The sequence below is a fragment of the Heloderma suspectum genome, chromosome 2 (assembly GCF_057233095.1).
Source record: "Heloderma suspectum isolate Gila_16-S chromosome 2, 16-S_ref, whole genome shotgun sequence".
NCBI classification, from domain to species: domain Eukaryota; kingdom Metazoa; phylum Chordata; class Lepidosauria; order Squamata; family Helodermatidae; genus Heloderma; species Heloderma suspectum.
The window spans coordinates 284,980,589-285,004,720 of NC_139459.1; the positions used below are offsets into that span (position 1 = coordinate 284,980,589).

Here is a 24,132-nt window from a genome sequence, read left to right on the forward strand (position 1 = left end):
TAGGGCTGATGGGAGTTGCGGGCCAACAATATCCGGAAGGCCGCAAATTGCCCAGTCTTGCTATATTTAAGTGCAGCCCTCATGGGTCTTTTTTGTTCTTACATTCTATTGTTCTGGTGTGGTTACCAGGATGGTCAGACCTATGAAAGGTTTAGGATTTCCAAAGCAAGCCAATATTAAGCAATGTACGTTTCTCTGCACTCTTTTGGCGCCAAGACAGGGCGTGCATAAAATGATATTAGTACAGAAAAACAAAAAGGAGCAGGTATGGGGCAGCCCAAATGGACATTTGGCAGCAAGGAGAGCTTGAAGGACATTTCTGGTATCTTTCCATTTGGCTGGAGTTGTGATCAATATTCTTTAAAAACGGGGGTGAGGTGGGGAGTGCATTCTTTGGGATGGAAAAAGTGTTGCAGGCATGGAGAGGAGGTCAGGAGGAAATATATTCCAGGAGATTAGATCCATTGCCTTGGGGTGTGTGGGTTTTATCCCACTCTATTGGCAAGGATCAGCTCCATCCCCCTCAGTGTAAATGGATGGGAGTCGGTCGGTGGAATTCCAGCAGGGAGGAATTTAGCTTTTGTGGTCGCCTTTCCAGCTCCACAGGAAAGAGAGAGAGAGAGGGCAGAACTGAGGGGACTGTAACATACAACTCACAGTCTCTCCCTCTCTCTCCCTCAACCCCCCACCCCACCACTCTGAGGGTGGTTCATTCTCGGGGAGCCTGCAGTGGGCAGCTCAACTTCAGCAGGCGCGTGCAGCTGCTGGGAAGTCCTTGAAGGCGGGCCCGGCCTCCCTCGTCTTTTCCCGCCTCAGCTCTTGGTTCTGTGGCAATCTCCTTGCGAGAAGCTGGGTGGAGCCCGGTCTGTATAAAACTTTGCAGTAGGCTGAGGCGCGGCAGGCTGAGCTCCTATGGGCAAGCCGCGTCTGCTAACTGGGAGCGAGAAAGAGCAGTAGGCTCTGTGTGAGAGAGAGCGAGAGAGAGCGAGAGCTGCCCCTGGCCGGCTGGAATGTACCTCTGACAAGTCTGGACTGGAGAGGGGTTCAGGGGCAGCTCCACTGAGCTTACAGAGACAAAGGGGGGGTCCCTCCAAAGGCAGGGCAAGAGCTGAGTGCAAGGCAAGTGAGTGACCATGGGGCGCGGTGGATACATCTGTGCTGGCCTGGTGACTTGGTGCTGTCTCACCTGGAATCTCTCTGCCCACTGCGATGCCACCAAGGGCAATGTGCCCCGACTTCGGCTCTCCTATAAAGGTAAGCATATGATGACCTCTTTCAGTAGCAAGCACTTTTCCCTTCTATTCACTATTCTGTGACTCTTCTCTTTCTAATCATCTTTGGAGGTAGGTCCATAATGTTCCCATTCCACAGATGAGGAACTGAGGCTGAGCAAGTGCAACCTGATGGAGTTGCCCTTGAGGCAGTGAGTCCAGGGAAGAATTAGATTTTGAACCCTTGTTTCCCAGGGCCAAGCAAGCTTGCCTACACACGTGAAGCTTCAACGGTGTGTTTGTGTGTATTGTGCTTATGTTGCTCTATAATAAGAATATAAACATAGCTTTATCCAGAATGTATATTGTGTTGATCTGTGTGGCTCTACCACATTCTGTTGTGTGCATCTGAGGCACAAATAAGTGCAAGAGAGGCTCAGAGGTACTTCTTTATTTTCATAAGTGACACCAGTCCAACATTTTGGAATACACTAACAGTCTGCACGTTTTCAGGCTGGGAGAGCTTCATGCTCACTTTTTTCTAGAAGCTTGCTGGGTTCTTATTGGCCCTCAGATCCCACATGGAGCTTCTTTGGACTAAGTTCTAAGTTCGTAAAAGAGGCGGGAGATGATAGAACCCACTGAACAGGTCTGACTGTGATTTATTTCCTAAGCTGGGTAAGAAAACATATAGGAAGTAGGATGGCAGGTGAGAGATGCTGGCATTGGGTGGGAAGCCACGCTTGACTGGGTTTGTGTAAGAATGTGAGTGTCCTAGGGATCAAGAATGTAAAGGTTGTGAGAATGAAGTAGTATGGGGGTGTGAGGCAATCACATGGGACTGGGCAGAGTTGTGTGCAGTTTTTACATGCCAAAACCCACATTTCCCCCTCTGTGTGCGGTCTCATACCATGCATGCAAGTACACATCTGAAGGGATAAATTCCAGTAACACACTTAGTATAATGCAGCGCACACAGGAAACAGCATGCAAAAAGTATGTGCAGCTCCAGCAAGGCTGCCAATTGATCAGAAAGAAAAATCAGCCTCCCCTTGTGCTTTCAGCAGCAACTTGATGTGTAGAAATCAACAAGTGAAGCTTTTCACAGCATGGAGTTAAACATGATCACCTGCTAATACCTGCATATCAAACTTCTGTAAAAGTACAGCTACAGGAACCAGTTAGAAAGCTGGCAACCCTTGAATTCATCCTGAGTCTAGACGTAAATTTTTGCTGATTTTCTTTGGCTTCTCCGACCCTTTCCCTTTGTTACACTGCAAAACTGCAGTGGGGTGTTATAAATTCTGCTTCACTTTTAGATGTAAAGCAGACACCTGTGCAGTTTTCTCCCACATGATCCTGTGAGTGCGTGCCTGGAATTCATGGAGTCACATAAGGGCTGGTTCACACTTAATGGCACCCTTATGTCAGCAGCTTAGGAGCGTGCAGTTGCACTGGTGGCCTTGTGAATGGGCAGCATTTTCATGGAGGTACTGCTTATAGGGCGCTTCCCAATAGGGCTGTCCAGGCAGCAGTCGCTATTTGCGCTACTGTGGGAGTTCAGGAAAGTGCCATGATCAGGGCAGCACTTATGGCTGCATACATATTTGTAATCTGGATGTGCTGGCATGATTCTAAAGAAACAAAATGTAAAAAAGAGGGAAGCCTCACTAAAATAACGCAACAAATTGAATTTTGAGCCCCTGAGCAAGGTTTCCACTGAAGCAAAACTTGTTGGGCAATTGACTATTTTATTGTTCTCTACATTTTCCAGTACCATTTTGAGGCTTGCTTCTCTCTCTGTCTCTGTCTCTCAGTCTTTTTGCCCTTTTTCTCTTCTTGTGTATGATTTTAAGGACTTTTTAAGTGTTCTGCTTTATATTACATTACACTTTTATTGCTTTTACCAATTATGTGCTGTTTTTATTGATTTTGAATTTTGTAAGCTGTCTGGTAAGGAGTTATCCTAAAAGGTGGGTTATATAAATAAATACAATAAAAATTAAAATAGTAAGTAGTCCCCCTTATAGAAATTCTTACCAACACGAGTAGCAACCTGTCACCAAGAGAACATTAAATGTAGCTCATGGGAGGTTCAACCAATGCTCTCTTACTTTATAGCCAGCATTGCCTTATCTGAGTGTCAGTAGCCCTCCAAGGTCTCAGGCAGAGATCTAATTCCCAGCCCTGCTACCTGTGATGCTTCTTATCTGGAGATGTTAGGAATTGAACCAGGAATCTTTTGCATGCAAAGCATGTGCTCTGCTGCTGAGCTGCGTGCTGAGCTATGTGCTGAGCTTTCCCTCGAGAAAGTTGTAACAACTGTAGTCTGTTTAATTTCAGCTGTCACGGCTGTTTTCTTTGGCCAGGAGGGGGCAGACAGGGTAATCTTATCTCAGAACAGGTGGTGTGAAGGGGAACAAGTGGAGATGTTCCAGGTGTCACAGATGCTTGGGCAGTTCTCTGAAGTCTCTCAGGATTAGCTCAGCCAGGGCTAGAGCCTTCAATACAAGGATTAGATGGGTTGCTGTTGCCCCCCCCCCCCGCTCTCATTATGAATAACGAGGTCAGGGCCACAGGAATTGAAATCAGGAGCTTGGGAGCAGCGAAAGCACGTGCATATTTGGAATGCCTGCTCTGCACGTCTGCATGCTGTTTCCTCACCGGAATGTTCCATGAGCTCAGACCGATTGCATGTTAAGGATATCTCAACACCTAGTCATTCACCTGCAATGTCCATTCCTCCAAATGCTGATTACTGCCAGATCCATAGTACAACAATATGTGCAGTACGGATGATAGGTCAGTGACAGGTAGGCAGAGTTGTCATGTCTGCAGTTGTAATGAAAACATTGCTGTTTTCTGGCAGTGGGGATGCTTATCATTTTGCTGCTGAGATTAGACAAAGGGCAGGGGCGTTTAAAAACAATGGCAGCACCAAGTATATAAGCAGGAGCCAGGACACAGCTGCAGCCTTCAGGTCAGCATTTGATTATGCTGTAGTAGCAAAGTTTATGAGTTCAGTCATTGCTTATTAGCATTTCACTTTGAAAACTGTTATGGATAAGTACCTCGCTGTTGCCCCTTCCTTGACTGAAAACAGGCATCTCTCCTCAGTCTCTTGCAATCTGCCTTTTATATGTGTAATAATATTGTTACTGGGTTTGGAAGGTTGGACTAAATGACCTCATGGTTTCTCTACAGCCATGTGATTCTTGGTGTAAGATTGGGATTTGGTCGGGAGGGGGTTACTGGAGACAGTAGGACTACTGGAGAGAGTGGCGAAGTACCCTTCTTTTGTTATGGAGGTGTCTGTCAATGGATGGGCTCTTCCATCCATCTCCATCTTCCACTTAGATGAGGTAGTTCAAGATGTGTGAAGAATCAGTCCATCTCAGAGTCTCCGACAAGATCAGGCTGAGCTGAATTTCAAAAGCCCCCCAAGAAACCTAATGGGAGAGGAGCTATATCTGTTGGAGTGTTAATCCTGTGAATTTCAAGTCATGCTCAGCTTGTGTATTTGGAAGTACATGCAACTATTTTAAACGCCCTAAGTCTCCAGTGAACGCATTCAAAAGAAACCAAATCCTTGGTAAAATGCTTGCAACCCAGCAGTTCTCATCACTCGGAGAACCGGGGAGCAATGGCATAACAATATGTTAACTTTTGTATCCATCTTGGACTTGAAGGCTGAGTAAGTAGCACTTTAAAGTTCCTGGACAGCAATTCCTAGTGTTTCCTGGCATGACAAGCTTGGCAGGGTTCCAGTAAGAAAGGGAGTAAAGCTCAGAGGTTCTTGAGAATTGCAGGTTGGACAACGCATATCACAAAGTCCAACACATTTAGAGGACGCCCGGTTGGGGAAAGTTGGCATAAAGGGCAGTAACCATGGACAAAAAATGAACTCAGGTCATAGTAGGAAGGTGCTTATTTTGAGGGCTAGTGCGTATGGAAGCCAGTAGCAAAATCCTCATGATTCTCATGGGAATAGTTATAGGGGCCTATATTTGTGAGTAATTTGGCACATGACATCCCACTGAGGTGCTGCTAAAGCTAAGGCAACAGCTGCATATATTTAGATGGAAATTTCGCTTTCTGACTGGATATTCTCTTCATTGCTCCCAGATCCAAGTGCATGCAAAATAGGAATCTGTGGCCAGCAAACAAAGTCTTCTTAACCTCAAACAGGCTAAAGGAAATGGGGAATAGTCTGTCTTTAGGAGCAGCCGGGGGAATGCAGGAAACACAAAACAGAAGAGTTGGGTTTGTGCTGGCTTAGATTGAATACGATGCAGACTTTTCACCAGAGGACAGATGTGGTACTGGCTGAGGCCCAGCCTGATGTGAAACTTCAGCTAATGATCTGAGAGCCTTGGAACTGGGAAAGGTAATGATTGCATTTACATAGAATCCTCAGTGGAGTTATCCTTTAAGTAAGGACTCTGTAGTCATCGAGGCCATTTGCCTCACCATAGTAGGAAATAAAACAAATCGAGTTAAAAAGTGTAAGGCAATAATGAAAGCATTAACTTGTCATAGCCTGTATATGACACCTTGGTTTTCTCAAATCTTTTATCGGACAAAATCCACAGTCGGTAGTGTTACAAAACAAGGGAAATATACATCTGACAATGTTCAGTCAGATTCAAACTAGGAGAATTTGTTTGAGAATGGCTCTAGTCCTGTCCTACTAAACCCCAGCAAGAATTGGCATTTAAAATGGCTTCTCTTTTGACACTTCTCTGGCCGTTTTTGTTTAGCAGCACATGAATGCTCACAGAAACAATAATGGGAGCTATTACTGAAAAAAGGACCACAAATTATTCCGGTGATAATCAAGGCACTTGGAGCAGTGCCTACGAATGTGAATGAGTAGCTCAAGATAACAGTGGGCATGGAATTCCCGAGGGATAGCCATGTTTCATCTGTTACCACAAACACACAGAAAGAGTCTTGTGTTTAAAGTGACACAAGACTTCTTCATGGGTGTGGAGCACAGCTGCAGACTTCGACCCGAAAAGAAGTCTGTTAGGGTCTGAGGGAATGCCAAGGAGAGGAGATTCCAAAGCAAGCAGTGAAACCCACAAACATCCTGGTGTTGATCCATGGCCTGCATTAGCTGAAAATTTAATAAAAATAAAAAGCTCTTTTTTAAATAAGAGTACGGTTAGGCCATGTCTGCACCTCCTACTCCTTCTTGAATAGGAAGCCAGGGAGGAGGCAGCCACAAGATACACTGAACTTCCAAATGGAGGAATGGTACAGCTTAGGAGAATCCTGACACACAGAGCCTACCACATGCCACTCTGGATCCCAAATACAAATGTTATTAACAACTTAGATTCCCCCCACCCCAGCTACAGCTTGGTACAGATCTCAAAAAGGAAAAAAGGCTACCACTTTGGATTAAGACTGAAAGTTTTGGGGAAAACAGCATTCTTTCAATGTAGCCCTTTAAAAGGGCTACGTTTGTTGTTTTTTCAAGCCCTGGATTCAACTAACACTGATTCAAACATGGTCTCAGTGGTGTGGCTGCTACTGAAAATCTCTCTACATGACTGCAGTAATACTTGTATTTCCTTCCCATGTGACCTGCTTGAGGGGGAAGTAGATTCAAAAGTGACCACAGCCCCAACTAAAATATCTCCATGTTGACATCTAGTGTGCTTTCCTCTAAGATTCAGTCTTCTGTTTATTTTATAACAGAGGGGCAGTAATAACTGCCAATGACATTTTGCAGAATAACATGTGGCCTCTTTTTCTCTATGATGTCAGGCTTATTTCAGTGATACAATTGACTGAAATACTAACATAAATGGAGCCATTAATTATCATCGGTGTAACTTCCGGGTAGTTACCACTTCAGTTTCAGTGCTAAGTGCCACTGGGTTCTGGTGGAAACTGGCAGAACTGGTTTTCACTGAGCCTGACCAGAATGTGGTGAGTTCACTTCCAAAGCAGGCTTACCACTTAAACTTGTGTCCATCTGCATGCATCTTATTTCCACTTAATGTTTTGGAAACCTGACTGGGGGGTGACCAAGGTTGGGCTCCCTCTCAATACTATATCTACATTGGTGGGTGGCTAGTGGTGTGGTACTTGGCTGCTGTGGTACTTGGCTGAATGCAGTCAGGATCCATAATGTTAAAGTCTAAATCCCAGGATGAGGTGTGACATCCATTCAAGATGATGCTGGAATACTCTGAAAGTAACAGGATGTGATCATTAAGCTATTGGCACTGGAGGCTTGGAGTCTGCTATGCCAGTGATGGATGGATGGATGGGACACTTGGGGATTTGTGTTTGTGTGGGTTTAATTTTCCTTGTAGGCTGTGGTTTGGCTGTCTTGCGTGAGGTTTTTTTAATCATTGCAGGAACCTTAAAAAAATAATTTGCAAATACAACAGAAACAAAAAGAAACAGAGTGGTGGGGAGGGAAGGCAAGGCAACAAAAAAGAAAAATTGAAGAACATGGTATAAAACATCTCCATTCACAATAATAGTTTACAATACCGTTAATAAAAGAAAGGAAAAAAAGATGGAAAAGAGGATTTGACACTTCTATTTCAAATACATACATTAATATAAGCAGTCCATATTGCTAAATAAGCATCCATATAAAACTGATGACTGTAGGATACATGTTCAAATGCAACAAGAGCAGTAAGATCTTCAGACCACTGAATGATAAGTGGTGGGTGTTTATCCTTCCAGGATTTAAGTATGAGTCTCTTTGCAACAGTAAGGGCTCTCAAAGTCCACTTTTGTTGTCCATCTGTTAATCCCCACATCACAGGAATATAATTTAATGAATATCTGCAGTTATCACAGACTTTTCAAGAACAAAATTTATACAAGCAATGACTTCCAAACAAAAATAAGCCTCTGTATGACATGCCCACATCATTAATCTTACTAATTTCAGTATAAAAAACTCTAAACTACTGATAAATAACAAGTCATCTGTGTATAAAGCCAGTTTATATTCAACCTGCTCATGCACAAAACTATAAATGTCTCTGCCTAATTGCACATGCCAAGGGTTTCCAGCACAAATCAAATTTCAAGGGAGATAGAGGACAGCCCTGCCTTATGCCCCACTCCAAACAAAAGCAACTTGAAAGAATTCCATTTATCATCGTTTGTGACACAGGAGAGAAAGATAAAATTCTAATCCATCTTATAAATCATTGCAGGCATCTCTGGCATGGAGCATCTTGTTTCTACATGCTGTCCTATTGTAGCCCGCTATAATCTGGCTTAATTCGTAGAGTTTTTAGTTCCTGCCTTACCCCTTCCTGTACCCTCCATGATTTGTGAGCATGATGTCCTTGTTTGAATTCTTCTCATCCTTGCCAGCAGAAAGCATATAAGTGGGAACAGAAATGCAAGCCCTGTTGGGGACAGGCAAAGGCATTGCCTACTAGTTGGAGGGGGACAGAGGCTTTCTTCGCACAGAGCTTTTATCCTGCAATTGAGATTGCTCCTTTATGGAAGTTTGTGGGCTCTTTACATGATGCTGTGACCCTCCAGCGTGTCTCCTGCACTAAATGCCCTTTGTCCCGTTTTTAAATAGGTCACAGATAATGAGCTATCAGATTACCCTGTTTTTCCGCTTGAGTTCCCTTGGTGAAAAGAGGAAAAGTGGCAAGAAGAGGAGCGAGATCAATGAAAGATAATGGAAGACTCAGATACGGGGAGAAGGAGGGGGAGAGGGGAAAGGAAGCGCATGAAAAAGGGAGTCTGTGATCCTGCATTTAAAACGGAAGCAGAAAGCCCCATTTTAAATGCAGGATTTTAGGCTGGTGTAGAGACGCCCTGTGTCATAAGCAAGAACCATTTTCTCCTTGAAATGCATCTGCTGTGTAGGCTGCTCATCCTTTCTTTAAGGTGCAGAGGGGGCAGACTTGTATGCTTACCCTCAAATATAACAGCTGCCACTTGAGTTAGGCCCAAGGCTGAGCCATGAGTTCTAAAGCTGTGGTAGTTCACCATGGAGGGACATATGTGGAGGGGGCAGATGTACAAAGTGAGAGCATGTCAAAGAGGTTTCTGGGCCATTTTTTTTTTTTTTTTACTTCATGGCGGGGGGGAATCCAACCAGGTCAGAAGTGGTCACAAGTCAAGTTTCTCTGGGACTAAGATAGCTTTTAGACCACCCTGTTGCACGAGGTACATATGTTCCATTGCAAAGACAAGTTTTCAGCTGTCTTCTGGAGTTTTGATAAAAGCCTGTTTGTTAAAATAGACAGAGGCTTTTAATCCTTGTAAACCATTTTCTACATCACACACTTGTTCATTGACTGCTGGATGGCCCTCTGATTTCTGGTAGATATCCAAGCCTCCTCCTGAGATGAAGTAAGAAGCAGAGGCAGCACCTGTCCCCTGGAGCCATAAACAGCCACAATACCATAAACAGCCACAATACAATACCACATCAAGCTGTGCAGGAATTGTGGGCATCAGGCCATGGGCACAAATACAGCTCAGTGTTGAAAGTCTCCAGTGCTATGCTATGGGAAGGCCACTGTGCCTGTGAGTGGCTTTGTCTGGGGACAGTGCTTTGCGGACCACAGTTTATCACATCTCATGTTCAAGATGACCTCCCCCCACCTCCCTCTTGTTTGAAAGAAGCAGGACCAAAACATCCTCATCTTTCTCCCTTGACACACTGAAGTGTCTTGCTCACCTCTCACCCTCTCTGCTTCCTTTCCCTTGTAGTTTATTTTTAAACAGCTCATCCGTTTGTGCTGTGGTTTATTTGTCAAGAAGGAGACTCTCACAGTCAGGCTCACAGTTCCCCACAGCAGAACTTGTGGAAGCTGACACAGAAGGCCCGGGACTGTTGCAAATGTAACCAGTGCCAGATTTCCTTTTATGCATCTCCTTTGTAGTGGGAATGGGTCATGGGAATCTGGAGATCCCAGAGGGCAGGATTGGTACCCAAGGCAGGCCAGATTTGGCCCGTGAGCCTGAGGTTCTGCACCCCCGCGATAGATACATAGTGACTGAGTTCAGACGATCAGCGGGGGAACAATGCAGTATCAGTTGTTTCCTCTGCCCCTGCCGGTCGCATGACCAGCATTTCCTTAATTACCTGCACTATGTCATGGGTTGCCGTGTCACCTGAACCCGGTGTGTGGCATGGTGGGGGGTGGCTTCTCACCCACCCTACAACTCATAGCTTGCAGTAGGGTTGTAGGGTGGGTGAGAAGCTAGCTCTGTTGCACCATGCACGGCTTCAGACGACACAGCAACCCACAATGTAGCGCGGGTAATTAGGAGAATGCTGGTTGCATGACCGGCATGCATGGGAGTAGGGAAACAACCCATACCGCATTGTTTCCTCTGCTGATCGTCCAAATGTGGCCAGTGTCTAAATCTATTCTCCATTCTGCTTGTATGGCTTGAAAGCCTCCATACCCTTTAACTATCTGAGAGCATCTCTACACCAGCCTGAAATCCTGCATTTAAAATGGGGCTTTCTGCTTCTGTTTTAAATGCAGGATCACAATGGATTCCCTTTACATGCGCTTCCGTTTCCCCTTCCCTTTCCCCCTCCTTCTCCCCCTTATCTGAGTCTTCCATATATTTCATTAATCTAGCTCCTCTTCTTTCAGCTTTTCCTTTTTCACAGAGGGAACTCAAGCAGAACACAAGCAGGGTCATTAGATACCTCATTATTTCCAATCTATTTAAAAACAGAATAGAAGTCATTTAGTGCAGGAGGCGCCCTGGAGGTTCACGGCATCATCTAAAGGGCCTGCAAACTTCCGTGAGTGAGCAATCTAGACAGCAGGATAAAAGCTCTGTGTGAAGGAGCCCTGAGCCTGATCTGTATAAAGCAAAACATTATGTTGTAATCTTTTCAACCCCCAAGGTTTCAGAACACAAATACAAATGAACAAATCTTGTTATTTTAAAGTCTGATGACGGTTTGCAAACTGTGTTGTCTTATGGTTTCCAAGCTGATTGTGTCATCTGAAGAGCTGACTGACTCATTCTTTTTGCACATGTGAGGTTGTCCATCCCTACCCAAAATATGGGTAACTAAAGCACAAAAGCTGTGATCACACATGGACACGATGGAAGAGAGAACAAGGCACAGAACTTGGCTGTGTTAGAGAGCCACCATAACCGTCAAGGTTGCAGGTGTGGGGTGGCAGGAGGCAGCCTGAAATGAAGGGATGTGGCAGAAAATAGGGATTTGGGTCAGGATTTGCACATTGAGATACTGCAATTGGATGCTGTAGGGAGGGAGGATAACGTCTTCAATGAGCAAGAGCTGTCTGTCTGAGGAGGTGCCAAGTGAGATGAATGCATCAAGAGGCAGGATTAACTGGAAAGAAGCAAAATTCTGCCCCACCCTCTGGAGCTCTTGTGAGCATTTCTGGATGTTGTTTTCCACCTCCAGAGACCAGCTAAGTTGCCTCACATTTTCATAGCTTCCTTCACAGTGTGCACATTAGGAAGTCGTGTGCTTACCCTGATAAGAGCAGCTACTTTTGTGTGGTGGGGACTTTTTGGTTTGTTTGTTTGCACATGACACCTAAGCTACATGCTTGTTTGGGGGAAACTCACTGAGGAAGTTCCTGTATGAAGCGAAACCTGCTAAGCATCTCTTTTGCCTCAAATTGTACTTAGAAGTTAGAAGGACCTCATATTGCTTTTGTAGGTCATAGATAGATCATATTTTTTACCCCCAGTACAGGAATTTAAATATGTGCCCTCCATTGTTCTGCATCTGGTGAAGAGAGAAGTGTGTTTTCCCCTTCTCCTTGGAAGGGAGGTTGGAAGGGAGGTTGGAAGGTGAGCGAGGAGGGTGTTTGCATTACACTCCATCTCCTATCACCTTAAATACACTAAAACCATGGTTTGAGAATCTAAAACTGGTATTTTGCAGAATATAATGTTGTTGCACTTGGCTGCAAATGGAGGCTAAAATCTGCTGCTTGAGGTAGCTACCTCATCAGACCTCATGGTAGAGCTATCCTTGATGCTAATGTATCCAGATTCCACTGTTTGTTTATATTTGTTGAACTCTCTTGTGTCCCACAATTTCTCCAAGGACCTCAGGATTGCAGACATAAGTTTCCCCATTTTATGGACACAGAACAAGCATGTGAGGTAGGTTAGGCTGGATAGTAACTTGTTCAAATTAGAGCACTAAATGAGCTTCATGGCTGAGCAGGGATTTGAACCTAAGTGTCTCCAGTCTAAGTCCAACACCCCATTACATCAATACACAGCTTGGTATGAGAGCTCAGGAGATCTGGTAATGTGCCCAGGTTTGGCACTGTCTACCACTGAAGGTGAGTACAGGGTAAAATATGGAATATGTCTTCTGCTGAGTCTTTGGTGACCTTATCACATTGATTGTATACTGGCCGCATTTTAATGGTCCTTATTGATCAGCGCCTAAGGTAGCCACCCTATTAATCTCTTCCTAAACCTGTACCTACTCGTGAGGAATGCCTAATGGGCATAATTCCAGTCTTTGGAATTAACCAACCACACTAGTGTACATGCTATGTATTATGTCCAGTACCGGAGGCAGTATCCCTCTCAATACCAGTTCTTGGGGAATGCAGGAGGATGCTGTTGTATTCATGTCCTGCATGTGGGCTTCCCACTGAGGCATCTGGTTGGCCACTGTGGAAACAGAATGCTGGACTAGATGGACCCTTGGTCTGATCCAGCAGGGATGCTAATATGATCTTACATGCTGTTGCTGCACCATGGCTACTCAGCCCATTATTTGTGATGGCTTTTTACAAGATTCCAGAGGTGTTGCAATGTTCTTCTTGTCCTAAAGAAATGATGGAATTTCCAAAGCCCTTAACAGCTTGGGGCCAGGTTACCTGAAGGATCGCCTCCTCCCATATGTGCCTGCCCGGACCTTAAGATCATCATCAGCGGCCCTTCTCCGTGAGCCCCTGCCAAAGGAAGTGAGGCGGGTGGCTACTAGGAGGAGGGCTTTTTCTGTTGTGGCACCCCGGCTCTGGAATGAGCTCCCTAGTGAGGTTCGCCTGACGCCTACATTGTACTCCTTTTGGCGCCAGGTGAAGACCTTTTTATTTTCCCAGGCATTTTAGCTTTCTAAATTTTTATCTTTGCTGTTTTAAATCTGTATTTTAAACTCCTGTACTGCTGCTAGGTTTTATTGTGGTTGTATTGTTATATTGTGGTTTTAATGTTCTATATATTTTAAATTGTTTTATTGTGTGTTGTTTGGTTTTAGTTTTTGTGAACCGCCCAGAGAGCTTCGGCTATTGGGCGGTATAGAAATGAAATAAATAAATAAATAAATAAATAAAATGGAATGTGCCTAAGGCCATCTATTGCCTATGTAGAAGAAACTCATATATTATGATTCCTTAGTCTTGCCTATATAGACCTTCCAATTCTCCAAATTGATAAGAAGGTATTCTATAACTAACTAATTAAATAAATAAATAGCTAATTTGACACCCTGGACTTAATGTTCTTATGCCCTGCCACCTTTAGATGGCCATCCGTATTCCTTCAGTTGTGAAACACACAACTCACATTTTTCTTCCCACCATGCCCCAGTTCCATGCTTTACAACTGCTTCTACATTCCTGATACATTAGAGAATAGAGGGAGGGGGGAGTATGTGGCTTTGGGGTTGCCCACCACTGGCATGTGGCCCCAGAAGGTTACATACAAGTGAATACAGTCCTCAGAGTAAAAAATGTAATCCAGGGGCAGGACGGGGGGAGGGAACATCTTTATCCTGTCCTTTTAAGGAGCTCAGATCAATGCACAAAGTTCTCTCTACTCCATTTCATCCCTTCAACAACCTTGTGCGGGAGGTTAGACTAAGAGAGAATGACTTGCCCAAAGTTCTCTAGTGAGCTTCATGGCTGAATGGGAATTTGAACACAGCCTCCCTGCCTCTATTGTAACCACAAGAGTCTATAAAATATTGCTTTGTCCCGCCAGGTTAAATAACTAGTAGTTCAATAGCTAGGAATGGGGGAAAAAAACCAATTTTTATTTATTTATTTATTTCTATACCGCCCAATAGCCGAAGCTCTCTTTGTAAGCAGGACAGGGCAATTTCAATAATAACTACAGTTGGTGTGTGTGTGTGTGAGAGAGGGAGAGATTGAGAGATCACTTGGGCCCTATATGCAACATCTGTATGGAGAAAACCCGTCATAGGACATGGGGGGGTGAAACTGAAAAAAATACATGTTCCTCTCAGCCATGTAATTCTGTGATGCTGGATGCCAGTGCAACCCCCTAATACTTTACCTCCTTCTGCTCCATTCTGTAAGATCACTAGCTGCTGTCCAGAGCCAATTTTCTTTTATTTGGCAAGTTCCCAGCATCCTAGGTCATGCAGATTCCAACGTTTGAAATGCTTAAGCGTTTAAAGAGGCGGACAAGCTAGAATTATGCTCCAAGTGCCTACAATTCATGCTATTCCTTGAACGTTATCCCTTCAGAATTTCCATGAGTGAGGAGGGGTGTGGGTGTAGGTGTGGGGGACAGGCCTGCCTCTGCAATCCTGTCATCCGTCCCCCCACCCTCCCATGAGCAAAGCAGCTTCAGCCTGTTTCTCCACAGGGAATTGAAGCGTGCTCCATGGCTGTTTGTGAGTGGTCTTCTTAAGGCTCATTGACGCTTATCTGCTGTGAAGGAAACAGCTGCTCATGGCAGACGCAGCCAAGATTTTTCTTGTAGAAAGGGAGAGGCAAATAGCATCTATACTAGCCTTTGCCAGACATGGACATTAAAAATGAGTTTTTGGAAAGGTCAACCCTCCAGTCTAAAATTAATCTTTTTCTCCTATATGTAAGATTTATCTATTTCTAAACTTCTGACTTGGAAACTAAAAACAAAAACCAACCCCCCTCCGAAGTTCCACTTTGATTGCTCCAGATTTTAATGTGTGCTGTTCACCATGGTGCTTCTTGGGAAACTGAGGGCTCCATCCTTAGTGGCACAAAACTAAAACCAACAGTTGGAAAGCAGAGTTGTTGCAGTCCTTGTATGACAGTGGCCTTGAGTCACATGGACCATAATAGCTCAGTGGTAGAGCATCTGTTTTGCATTCAGAAGGTCTCAGGTTCAATCCTCGGCATCTCCAGGTAGGGCTAGATCCTGCCTGAAACTCTGGAGAACTGCTGCCAGTCACTGTCAACAACACAGGGCTAGATGGACCAACAATCTGACTCGGTATGAGGGAGCCTCCTATGTTCCTAAGTGTGGACAGCAAAGAGCATCTTGTGTCTGAACTGCCTGCTCTGTTCTTTTCAACTGAGCCTATGACATGAATGCACTGACTTAAAAACTTCATGTGCAGGCTACACAGCCCTGTGTACAAAGACTTTTGACAGGAAGAGGAAGAATTCAATTTTGCATGTGCAGAAGGAAGACTTTTAGCATATGTACAGATGGAAAGACCATGATTTTTTTAAAGGGATATTTTGGGGTAGAGCAGTGACCTCCTCTACTTGAGGTGGAAGTGGTATTACTCTTTTCATGAGGACAAGTTTCCAACACACTGAGTTCTTCTGAGATACCTGATATCAGGCAGGTGGAGTAACTTTTTCTATTCCAAATGGTTTGTAGTAATCCCAACTTGAATTAGCAACTCCACATATAAAGATTGCAGGCTGATTCTATGTAGCTTGAACAACTTGATTCTTCCACAACACTCTGCTTTATAACCTCCTTCTGTTCTCTGGCCTCCTTCTGCTCCTAATTTCTCTAGAACAGCCTTCCCCAACCTGGCGCCCTCTAGATGCGTTGGACCACAAGTCCCATGATCCCCAGCCAAGACAGCATGGGCATGTTGGCTGGGGCTGATGGGGGCTGGAGTCCAGCACATCTAGCAGGCCCCAGGTTGGGGAGCGCTGTTCTAGAATTTCCACCTGGCCACTACCCAACTTCATCTTTGCACTTTGTGCTTTTGCTCCCTGAACCTTTGTACTGTGCCTGGCATGTTGCACCAGTGCTCCAGTGTCTGCATGGGCCTCCTGTATAGCTGGGGTGAGGTACCTGTGGCCTTCCAGATGTTGGATCCATCAGCCCCAGTCAGGCTGGCCAGTAGTCAGAGATGCTGGGGGTTGTAGTCCAACAATATTGGAAGGGCTACAGGCCTTCCACCTCTGATTTATAAGTTATTTTTCTATAGATTTTATGGTTTTTAAAACCCTGAATTCAGAAAGGGGAGAATTCCTTCCCCCTACCAATTTTATCTTTCTGGACCACCCCTAATCCTGTTTGGGCTAATCCAGCTCTGCCTTTCCAAAAATAACAGTTGTTGGAATTGTGGGCGGATGCATCTGTAATCTTCATGGAGTTTCTCAGCAGCAAAAAAAGGAGACACAATCTTCAAGGGATGGAATGTAGTGATCGTTCAGGAGAGGTTGCTTTACCAATTCCCATGAGTTCCCATGCCCAAACGAAGGTTTCCCGGACTATGTGGGGCCCTTGTTTTGGCAACGCCCCATATGACGTGCCAGCAGCCTACTCTGATCAGCTCATAGTCATGTTGCGAGATGAAAAAGAGGCTGTTTAAGCGGAGGCAGGTTTTTGTCTTTTCCCAAAGAACCATGGTGACACAATAATATGGAAGGAAAAGGGGCAGCATGAAGTCTTGTCAAAAGCCAAGCGGAGATTTTGCAGAAGGGATGTGTCAACAGCGCCACTGAGCTGGAAGAAGTGACTCTTTGCTTAGCTGCTCAGGTCTGTGAGACCTGGCAGCAGCAGGCTTGGGTGAAGTGGTGGTGGTGGGGCAGTGCTGCTGTCTGTGTGTGAAGGAGCTCTCAGCACAGATGCTGAACTCTCCTTGCTTACTGGTAAGTTAGGTGATGAAGAAAGGGACCCTTATTTCAATGGTAGTGAACAGGGCAAAGAGCAGTGTGGAAGATTCAGGCCCTGTAAGGAAAGGGTAATGAGTCTTTGTCTCTGCCAAAGTAATAGAGTTGTGAGCCTCTTGTAGCTCAGCCATAGAATGCTGTTTTATAGTTTGGCCTATGAACATCTCTGAGGCTCATACCATGCTGTTCCTGTAACATGCTCTATGTGAGGCTGCCTTTCAAAAGTGTTCAGAAACGTCAGCTGGTCCAGAATGCTGCAGCAGACTGTTGAACTTAGTTAAACAAAATAGCACCATCTATGCACAAGAGGGAGGTATCAACAAGTTTGGGGGAACCCCAAGGTTTGCAAAAATACACAAAATATTTAAGGGGGAAAACACGTAAAGGGGGGGAGGGGAACGCACAAACTGCTCAGTGAAGACTGAGCATGCTCAGTGATCATGGAATGCTGGCTGCTTAGTTGGGGTGGGGAAATGGAGACCCATGGAACGAAGTATCCTGAAAGAAGGCACACTTGGTTGGCTGGAACATATTCCACACTGCAACATATACTGCCAGATATACTTCTTGTTAGGTGTGACACAACCAAACTGTGAAGCCCTAATTCAGGGGTGGGCAACCTGTGGCCCATGGGCCACATGAAGCCCTCACAGGTCTCCCTTGTGACCTGTCCCATACGGTGGCCAGGTGTCCTCTTTTATAGAGGCAGTCCTCTATTTGAAGGGTTGCCAGAGGACTGCACCATCCCCTACTTGAAGGGCTGTCCTGTTCAATTCCAGTTTAAAGATAAAGAACCATAAGAACAGTTGCCCATCAACATTTAGCACCTGAACAGCAGATTGAACAGACAGATCACGTGGTCATAGTCTTCTGTACTGTGCTGAGATGTACCATATTTAATTTAAGTGATAAAGTGACTTACTTTTAGATTTGAACCTATACACAGAAATTAACATATGTACATTTTATGCAGATCTGTGTCCTCTTTTGTTCTCTTTTTTTGGTGATGCATTTTCTCTTTTTTGGCAATGCACAACTAGTCACCCTAGCTAGGCCTGAAAGTGCTCTAGGGGCTATACACGTTGCCCACCCCTACCCTAGTTTTATTTATTTATAGCTAGAGCTATAAATATATATTTATTTATTCAATAGCTAGAGCTCTCTGGGCGGTTCACAAAACCTGAAGTTGATGTACCCTGACCCTCAATTCTCATAGAAGGAACTATATTGTCTAGGATTGATATTGGTGAACCACTAGAAAGAGTATAGGGGTTTTAATGAACATTAAAACAGTAGTAGACATTAAAACTACTAATAGAAATCCATACATTAAAATGGTTCTTGGTAGAGGCTCCACTGCCCCAGAGGCTGGAGGAATTCGCAGTAACTTGGCAGCAAGGGACTTTTGGCATGACAAACTCTCTCTGGATGTGACCTAAGTAATGAGGTTCAAGGAGCTCTCAAGACGCAAGAGTTGTCGTGCATGTTTGCAATGAAGGCTCGGATTATAAATGGATCTTTTCACTGAAGATTGTGTGATAGAATTGTTACATGATGTTGCAAAATCCACCTTTCTTTCCCCCAAGAGAATGGATTTTGGTGAATTATCACATTCTGGAGGGGTTCGGGCATAATCCTGAACCTCACTATTTCACTTGACCCATGTCCATTCTTCTTCTGCTGTCACCATTAATCTCTTTCTCTATGGCGGCAACACTTGAGCAGAAGGAAAGCCCTGCCAGATTAACACAAATATAAAAGCTCCCCATTCAAGAAGGAATTTGCTAGGGGAAGTTTTCTGAAACAACAAAGGGCTGAGAGCCCATGTCAATGCTATTCTGAGACAGGAAAATATTTCTGTTTAATAATAGAAAAATAGATGGCTTCTTTTGAAGTGGTCATTTTTGGCACTTGTACTGCTGAGAGGCCTAGTAAGTCTACGGGAGTAGATAGTCAAACAGTTGTACTATGGGAAGCAAACTAGATAAATGTGGGTGCCCAGCTACCCATATCTAGGTCCTATTCTTGTGTATTGAAGGGTCTTCCCAGATTATTGGTACATGTGGTGTGCAATAAATGCGCATGTGTTGTTGGAGTCAATCCAGACACCTTTCCCTCTAGTTGGCCCTTCTACAGTAGGAATTTTCGGATTTCACAACACTCAAATTTGTTTTTGTTGGGTAAACACATTTTTTTTCTTTCCTGTCCCCCAGTACTTTTTGTAATTATTTATTTATTACATTTCTGTACTGCCCAGTAGCAGAGCTCTCTGTATTAACGGTACTATCACTGCTAATACAGTTTCCATGTGGAAGGAGGTTGTGTGAATGTCACTGTGACAGGCACGCACTGAATCATGCCTGTGCAACATGAATGATTGACCAGTGACGTGACCTTTCTCTGCTCTCCCCATTGTGTAATTTTGTGAAAGTTTGGAGTTTTTGAACATTATTTTTAGGATTAGTTCCCACCTCCACTTTACAGCACAAGCACAAGGTCTGTGAGCTGTCTCCCCTTTAGCATCCTCCACTGGCTATATCAGTTCCTCCTCCTCATTCTGGAGAGCCCTACAGGGTTTTTTAAAAGGGTGATGAACACCAGCAAGAAGACTGCTCACTCCCCAAAGCAAACATATAATATGCAGAGTGGGTATCAAACCATGGAGGAATTTCAGGAATGTTGCACTAGTGGTAAAATGTGGTTGGAGATATGGGTTGGAAATAATATCAGCGCCTAAAGAAAACACCAAAGGTGTTTCTGCACTAGGGGCAGTATCCACTGCTGCTGCTCTGCTTATGCCATTGACGCAGTGCTAGCATAAGTGACTTCTAGCACAGTGCCATTGGTGTATGCTGGTGCGACAGGTTTTCTGGGGAAACCTCTTGTGTCGATGCTATTGGTGTTGCACTAGAGGTCACTTCTGTTAGCACTACATCAATGGTGTAAGTGGAGTGGCAGTGTTGGACGCTGCCCTCGGCTTCTAGTGTGGAATCACTGTGCCTCATTCACTTACTCGCTCACTCACCCACTCATAATGGGGCATCCACATGATGTCATCATCCAGTTGTCATCCCCTCTGTGTTTTCCCACAGCTGCTTCTGTCTTTTCTCACACCACAGAAAATCTGACTTAAAACTGTTCCCATATTTCAATGCCTTTGTATATGCGGGGCTCCACAAATAGAAGATATTATTCATTATGTATGTATTTTAGTGAACTGTATGCCAGTCCCAGGAAAAGATTTCTTGTATCTTTGCTGGGAGGAAGGTCTGATAGAACTTTGGCTGAGCAGATGTGTAAACTACTTGTAGATATGGATCCTTATGTAATTAATCATGTAGCATTATCTGCAGTGGCTGCTAAAAAGGTTAGAGTAACAGCCTTAAAAACTTGCTGTAGAGTGTGCAAATGAACTGATCTGAGTAGCTTGTTCAACCTTTTTCTTTATATAACTATCTCTCCTTTTGTTGTTGTTGCAAATTTTTACAAGAACCTATGGTTATATGCAGTAGAATTGACTGACTGATTTGAAGAATTGGTTTGAGAGCTACTTTCCCATCTCTTCAAGAGGTGTGGTTTCCTTGTGTGCAGTTATATATTGCAGTACTGGACAGACCCTTCCACTGCAAATGTTTTTGGGACATCTGTGGGGTATTGGTAGGGGATGAAAAGGGGAAGAAAACTGCTCCCCCCCAAGTTCTGGTGAGGTTGAGAAATTCATTAAAAATTATGGGGTAGGGGACTTGTGTTTAATAGAATGTAGTAGAGGGTTCCTTCCTTCCTTCCTTCCTTCCTTCCTTCCTTCCTTCCCTCTTTCTTTTTCTTTTCTTTAGACATCTTTTGCTACCACTGTAAGAAATAATAGTGCTCCCCATTATTGGGGAGCCAATAATTTTCCCCATTATGCGGGGAAAATGGCTGCTCCTGCTGCCTCACTGGGACAACAAAAAATGCTGCAGCTGCAAAAAATGCTTTAAAAAGAAAGAGATGGAGGAAAGGAAGGAAGAAAGCCTCTGCAACCTGCCCCTCAAAATGTGTACGCACTTTTCCATCCACCTGCCAGAAAGTGGTGGAACTGCTTCCCCACTTTCACAGCCAGAGAATGAGGCTGCAAAGGTAAGGAGGCACTTTTGGTCCAGCATATTATTTGGACAAGTGGATCTATTGAAGCTCAGTGCACCTTCACTATAACCTTTGTGGTAGGTGCCATTTTATCATCTTTGTTCATCGTGACTGGGTTCACATGGCACAACAACCCTTCGTGGGTTGTTGTGTGAAATAAGCAATGGTGGGTTGTTGTGTCATCTGAACCTGGGCTGCTTCCTGCAGGGTGGCTTGCTTTTCCCCAACAAGCCACCCTTACAGCCCATGGCTTGTTCTTGGGGCTGTTTAACCCACAATGGGTTGGTGTGTCATCGGAACCTGGCAGAACCAGCCCATCATGGGTTGCAGTGACTGGACAGTGAGCTGCTCAGCAAGAGCAGAACCCCCACCCCCGCTGCTCTTTCCAAGTGATCTCGCCCATGTCGTGGTGAAAACCCCTCCACCAATGCCCAAATGGCACTTTGAAGGGACTGTCACTTGTTTACCAGCCCCTTAAAAGATAGTTGGATAGATAGGCCCCCGGAATTTGCACAAATGTCTTTGTTATTTTAAAATTATTATTATTTTATGGCTTTTTGCAGTTGCACAAGTGCACACTTGCAGCTGTCAAAAATAGCCTTGTCTTGTCTATCGCTTTGTATTTTTTAGCTGTCAAAGGGAATGAAGTTTATAAAGCATATGAAGTAATTGACAAGACAGGACTGCATATAGGCTAATTTGACAGCCGTTGACAGGTTGGGAAACCAGATCGCCCCCTTAGCAAGGTGATTGCTAGGATTTTAAGTGTTGAACTGACACTTGGGCGTGCCCTGCTTCCATTCCACACTTCCTTGAGTCTTCAGCAGGTCCTTTTAAGGGAGATCTATGCTCCCCCCTTTTTGCAGCTCCAGTTACTGTGAATGGGAGCTGTGAGAAGTTGGGTTCATTTTAAAACATGAACCACGTTTGATACCTTTAATGTTCATCCCAGTGCAGTGCTATATTCTTCATCACGGTTCTTGGAACATCTCAATCAGCCTTCCCGAACCTGGTGCCCTCCAGATGTGTTGGACTAGAACTCCCATCACCTCCAGCTGGCATGACCAATCCTGTTGGTTGTGGTGATGGGAGTTGTAGTTCAACACATCTGAAGGGCACTATGTTGGGGAAGGCTGAGCTAGATGGTTGTCTGCAGGGATTTGTTATAAGAATTGAGAGCTAAGAAATCCTGGTCTCAGGCTGGCTTATGTTTCTCATTTATGCCCTTGATTTGTGCATGTGTGTGTTCTGTAGGAATCCATGGGAATGAGGAGGAAGGGCAAGGGTCTCTACCTCTCGTACCAAACAGCTGCAAGACCCCTGTGCTGGTCCATTGCCCTTAAATAATAATCCTTCACATACTGATGAATATAAGGAAGGAGACTATATGCCATACACGCAACAGGAGAAATGGGGCTTGGCCAGGCGGGTGGCAGCTGTTGGCCAGAAGTGTTTTTTCTTTCTTTCCTGGGAATGCCTGGTATCAGCCTCTCGCTTATTAAGAAGGGTTGCACCACTTTTTCTCTGGGCTTCTCTTCCAGGCAGTGGGAACTGGAATTTTTGGAGAGGGTGCTTGTTGAGCAGGAAGCTGAGGCTAATGTGCTTAATCTCACATTAGAGATAGTGCCCAAACTGAGCATGACTTTCAGTCTCTGCACAGAGGAAATTATGTTGATTCTCCTGCTGATAAAAAATATATATTGAGGGGAAGTTACATTGAATGGCATGGAACGTGCAGTTTGGTCCCCTCAGGGTGAAATGTAGACAGTCTCCTTATAGATGAGAGAGCACTCTCTTCACACAAAAAAGGCAGTCTGTACATGCTTAGAAGCACTTGGCCTGTGGGTCCTTTAAAAAATATTAATTATCTTGCTGGTAAGGGGGGAGGGTCTTTGAGTTTCAGCCCAAAGCAGCAGAATTTTTGAAAACAAAAGCTGGCAACTCTAACTCGGTGTGTGTTCTCACATGCATGTATAAAGCTAACATTGGCAGCAGGGTACTTCCTTCTCCCATCCTTCCTTCTTTCATTTATTTATTACATTTCTATACTGCCCAATAGCCAAAGCTCTCTTGGAGGTTTACAAAGATTAAACAACCATAAAAATACAATATTTTACATAATATAAAAGCTGTTAACATACAGACAGCACACACAGACACAGACACACACTCACTCACTCACATATATTTAAACAATTTTAACAGTGAACAATAATAAATCCAGGACCCGAATTAAAAAACCTTATCATGTGCTGCCAATGCCTGAAAGTAGGGGAAGGTCTTAACCACTATAGAGCCAGTGTAGTGTAGTGGTGAGAGTGACGGACTGGGAGCCGGGAGAGCCGGGTTGTAGTCCCCAATTGGCCATGGAAGCTCACTGGGTGACTCTGGGCCAGTCACAGACTCTCAGCCCAACCCACCTCACAGGGTTGTTGTTGTGAGGATAAAACGGAGAGGAGGAGGATAATGTAAGCTGCCTTGGGTTCCTTGCAAGAGGAAAAAGGTGGGATATAAATGCAATAAATAAATAAAATAACCTGGCATCAAAAAGATAACAGTGTTGGCACCAGGTGGACCTTGCTGAGGAGGTTGTTCCATAATTGGGGGGCCACCTCCGAGCAGGCCCTCTCCCTTGTTGCCACCTTCTGAGTCTCCCTCAGAGGAGGCATCTGGAGGAGGGCCTTAGATGATGAGCCAAGTGTACAGGCAGGTTTATGCTGGGAGAGGCATTCTGTCAGATATTGCAGTCCTGAACTGTGTAAGGCTTTGTAGATAAAAACCAGCACCTTGAACTGGGCTCAGAAATATACAGGTGCTAGGTGCAAGCAGGCCCTCTTTATCAATCTGCCTGCACCATTTTGCACAATCTGCAGCTTCTGAACTGTCTTCAAAGGCAGCCCCACATAGAGCACTTTGCAGTAATCTAACTTGGAGGTTACCAG

At 44.5% G+C, this 24,132-nt stretch overlaps 1 protein-coding gene across 1 annotated transcript in view; it reads left to right on the forward strand.

Moving 5' to 3' along the window:
* Positions 1-812: 812 nt before the first annotated feature.
* The window catches only part of SEMA3G (semaphorin 3G), a 102,409-nt gene continuing 79,089 nt past the window's right edge, over positions 813-24,132 (forward strand). The window contains exon 1 of the mRNA XM_084839701.1: positions 813-1,254. Within this exon, the coding sequence (XP_084695827.1) occupies positions 1,134-1,254 (121 nt within the window). The 5' untranslated portion in view covers positions 813-1,133. The remainder of the gene's footprint in view (positions 1,255-24,132) is intronic.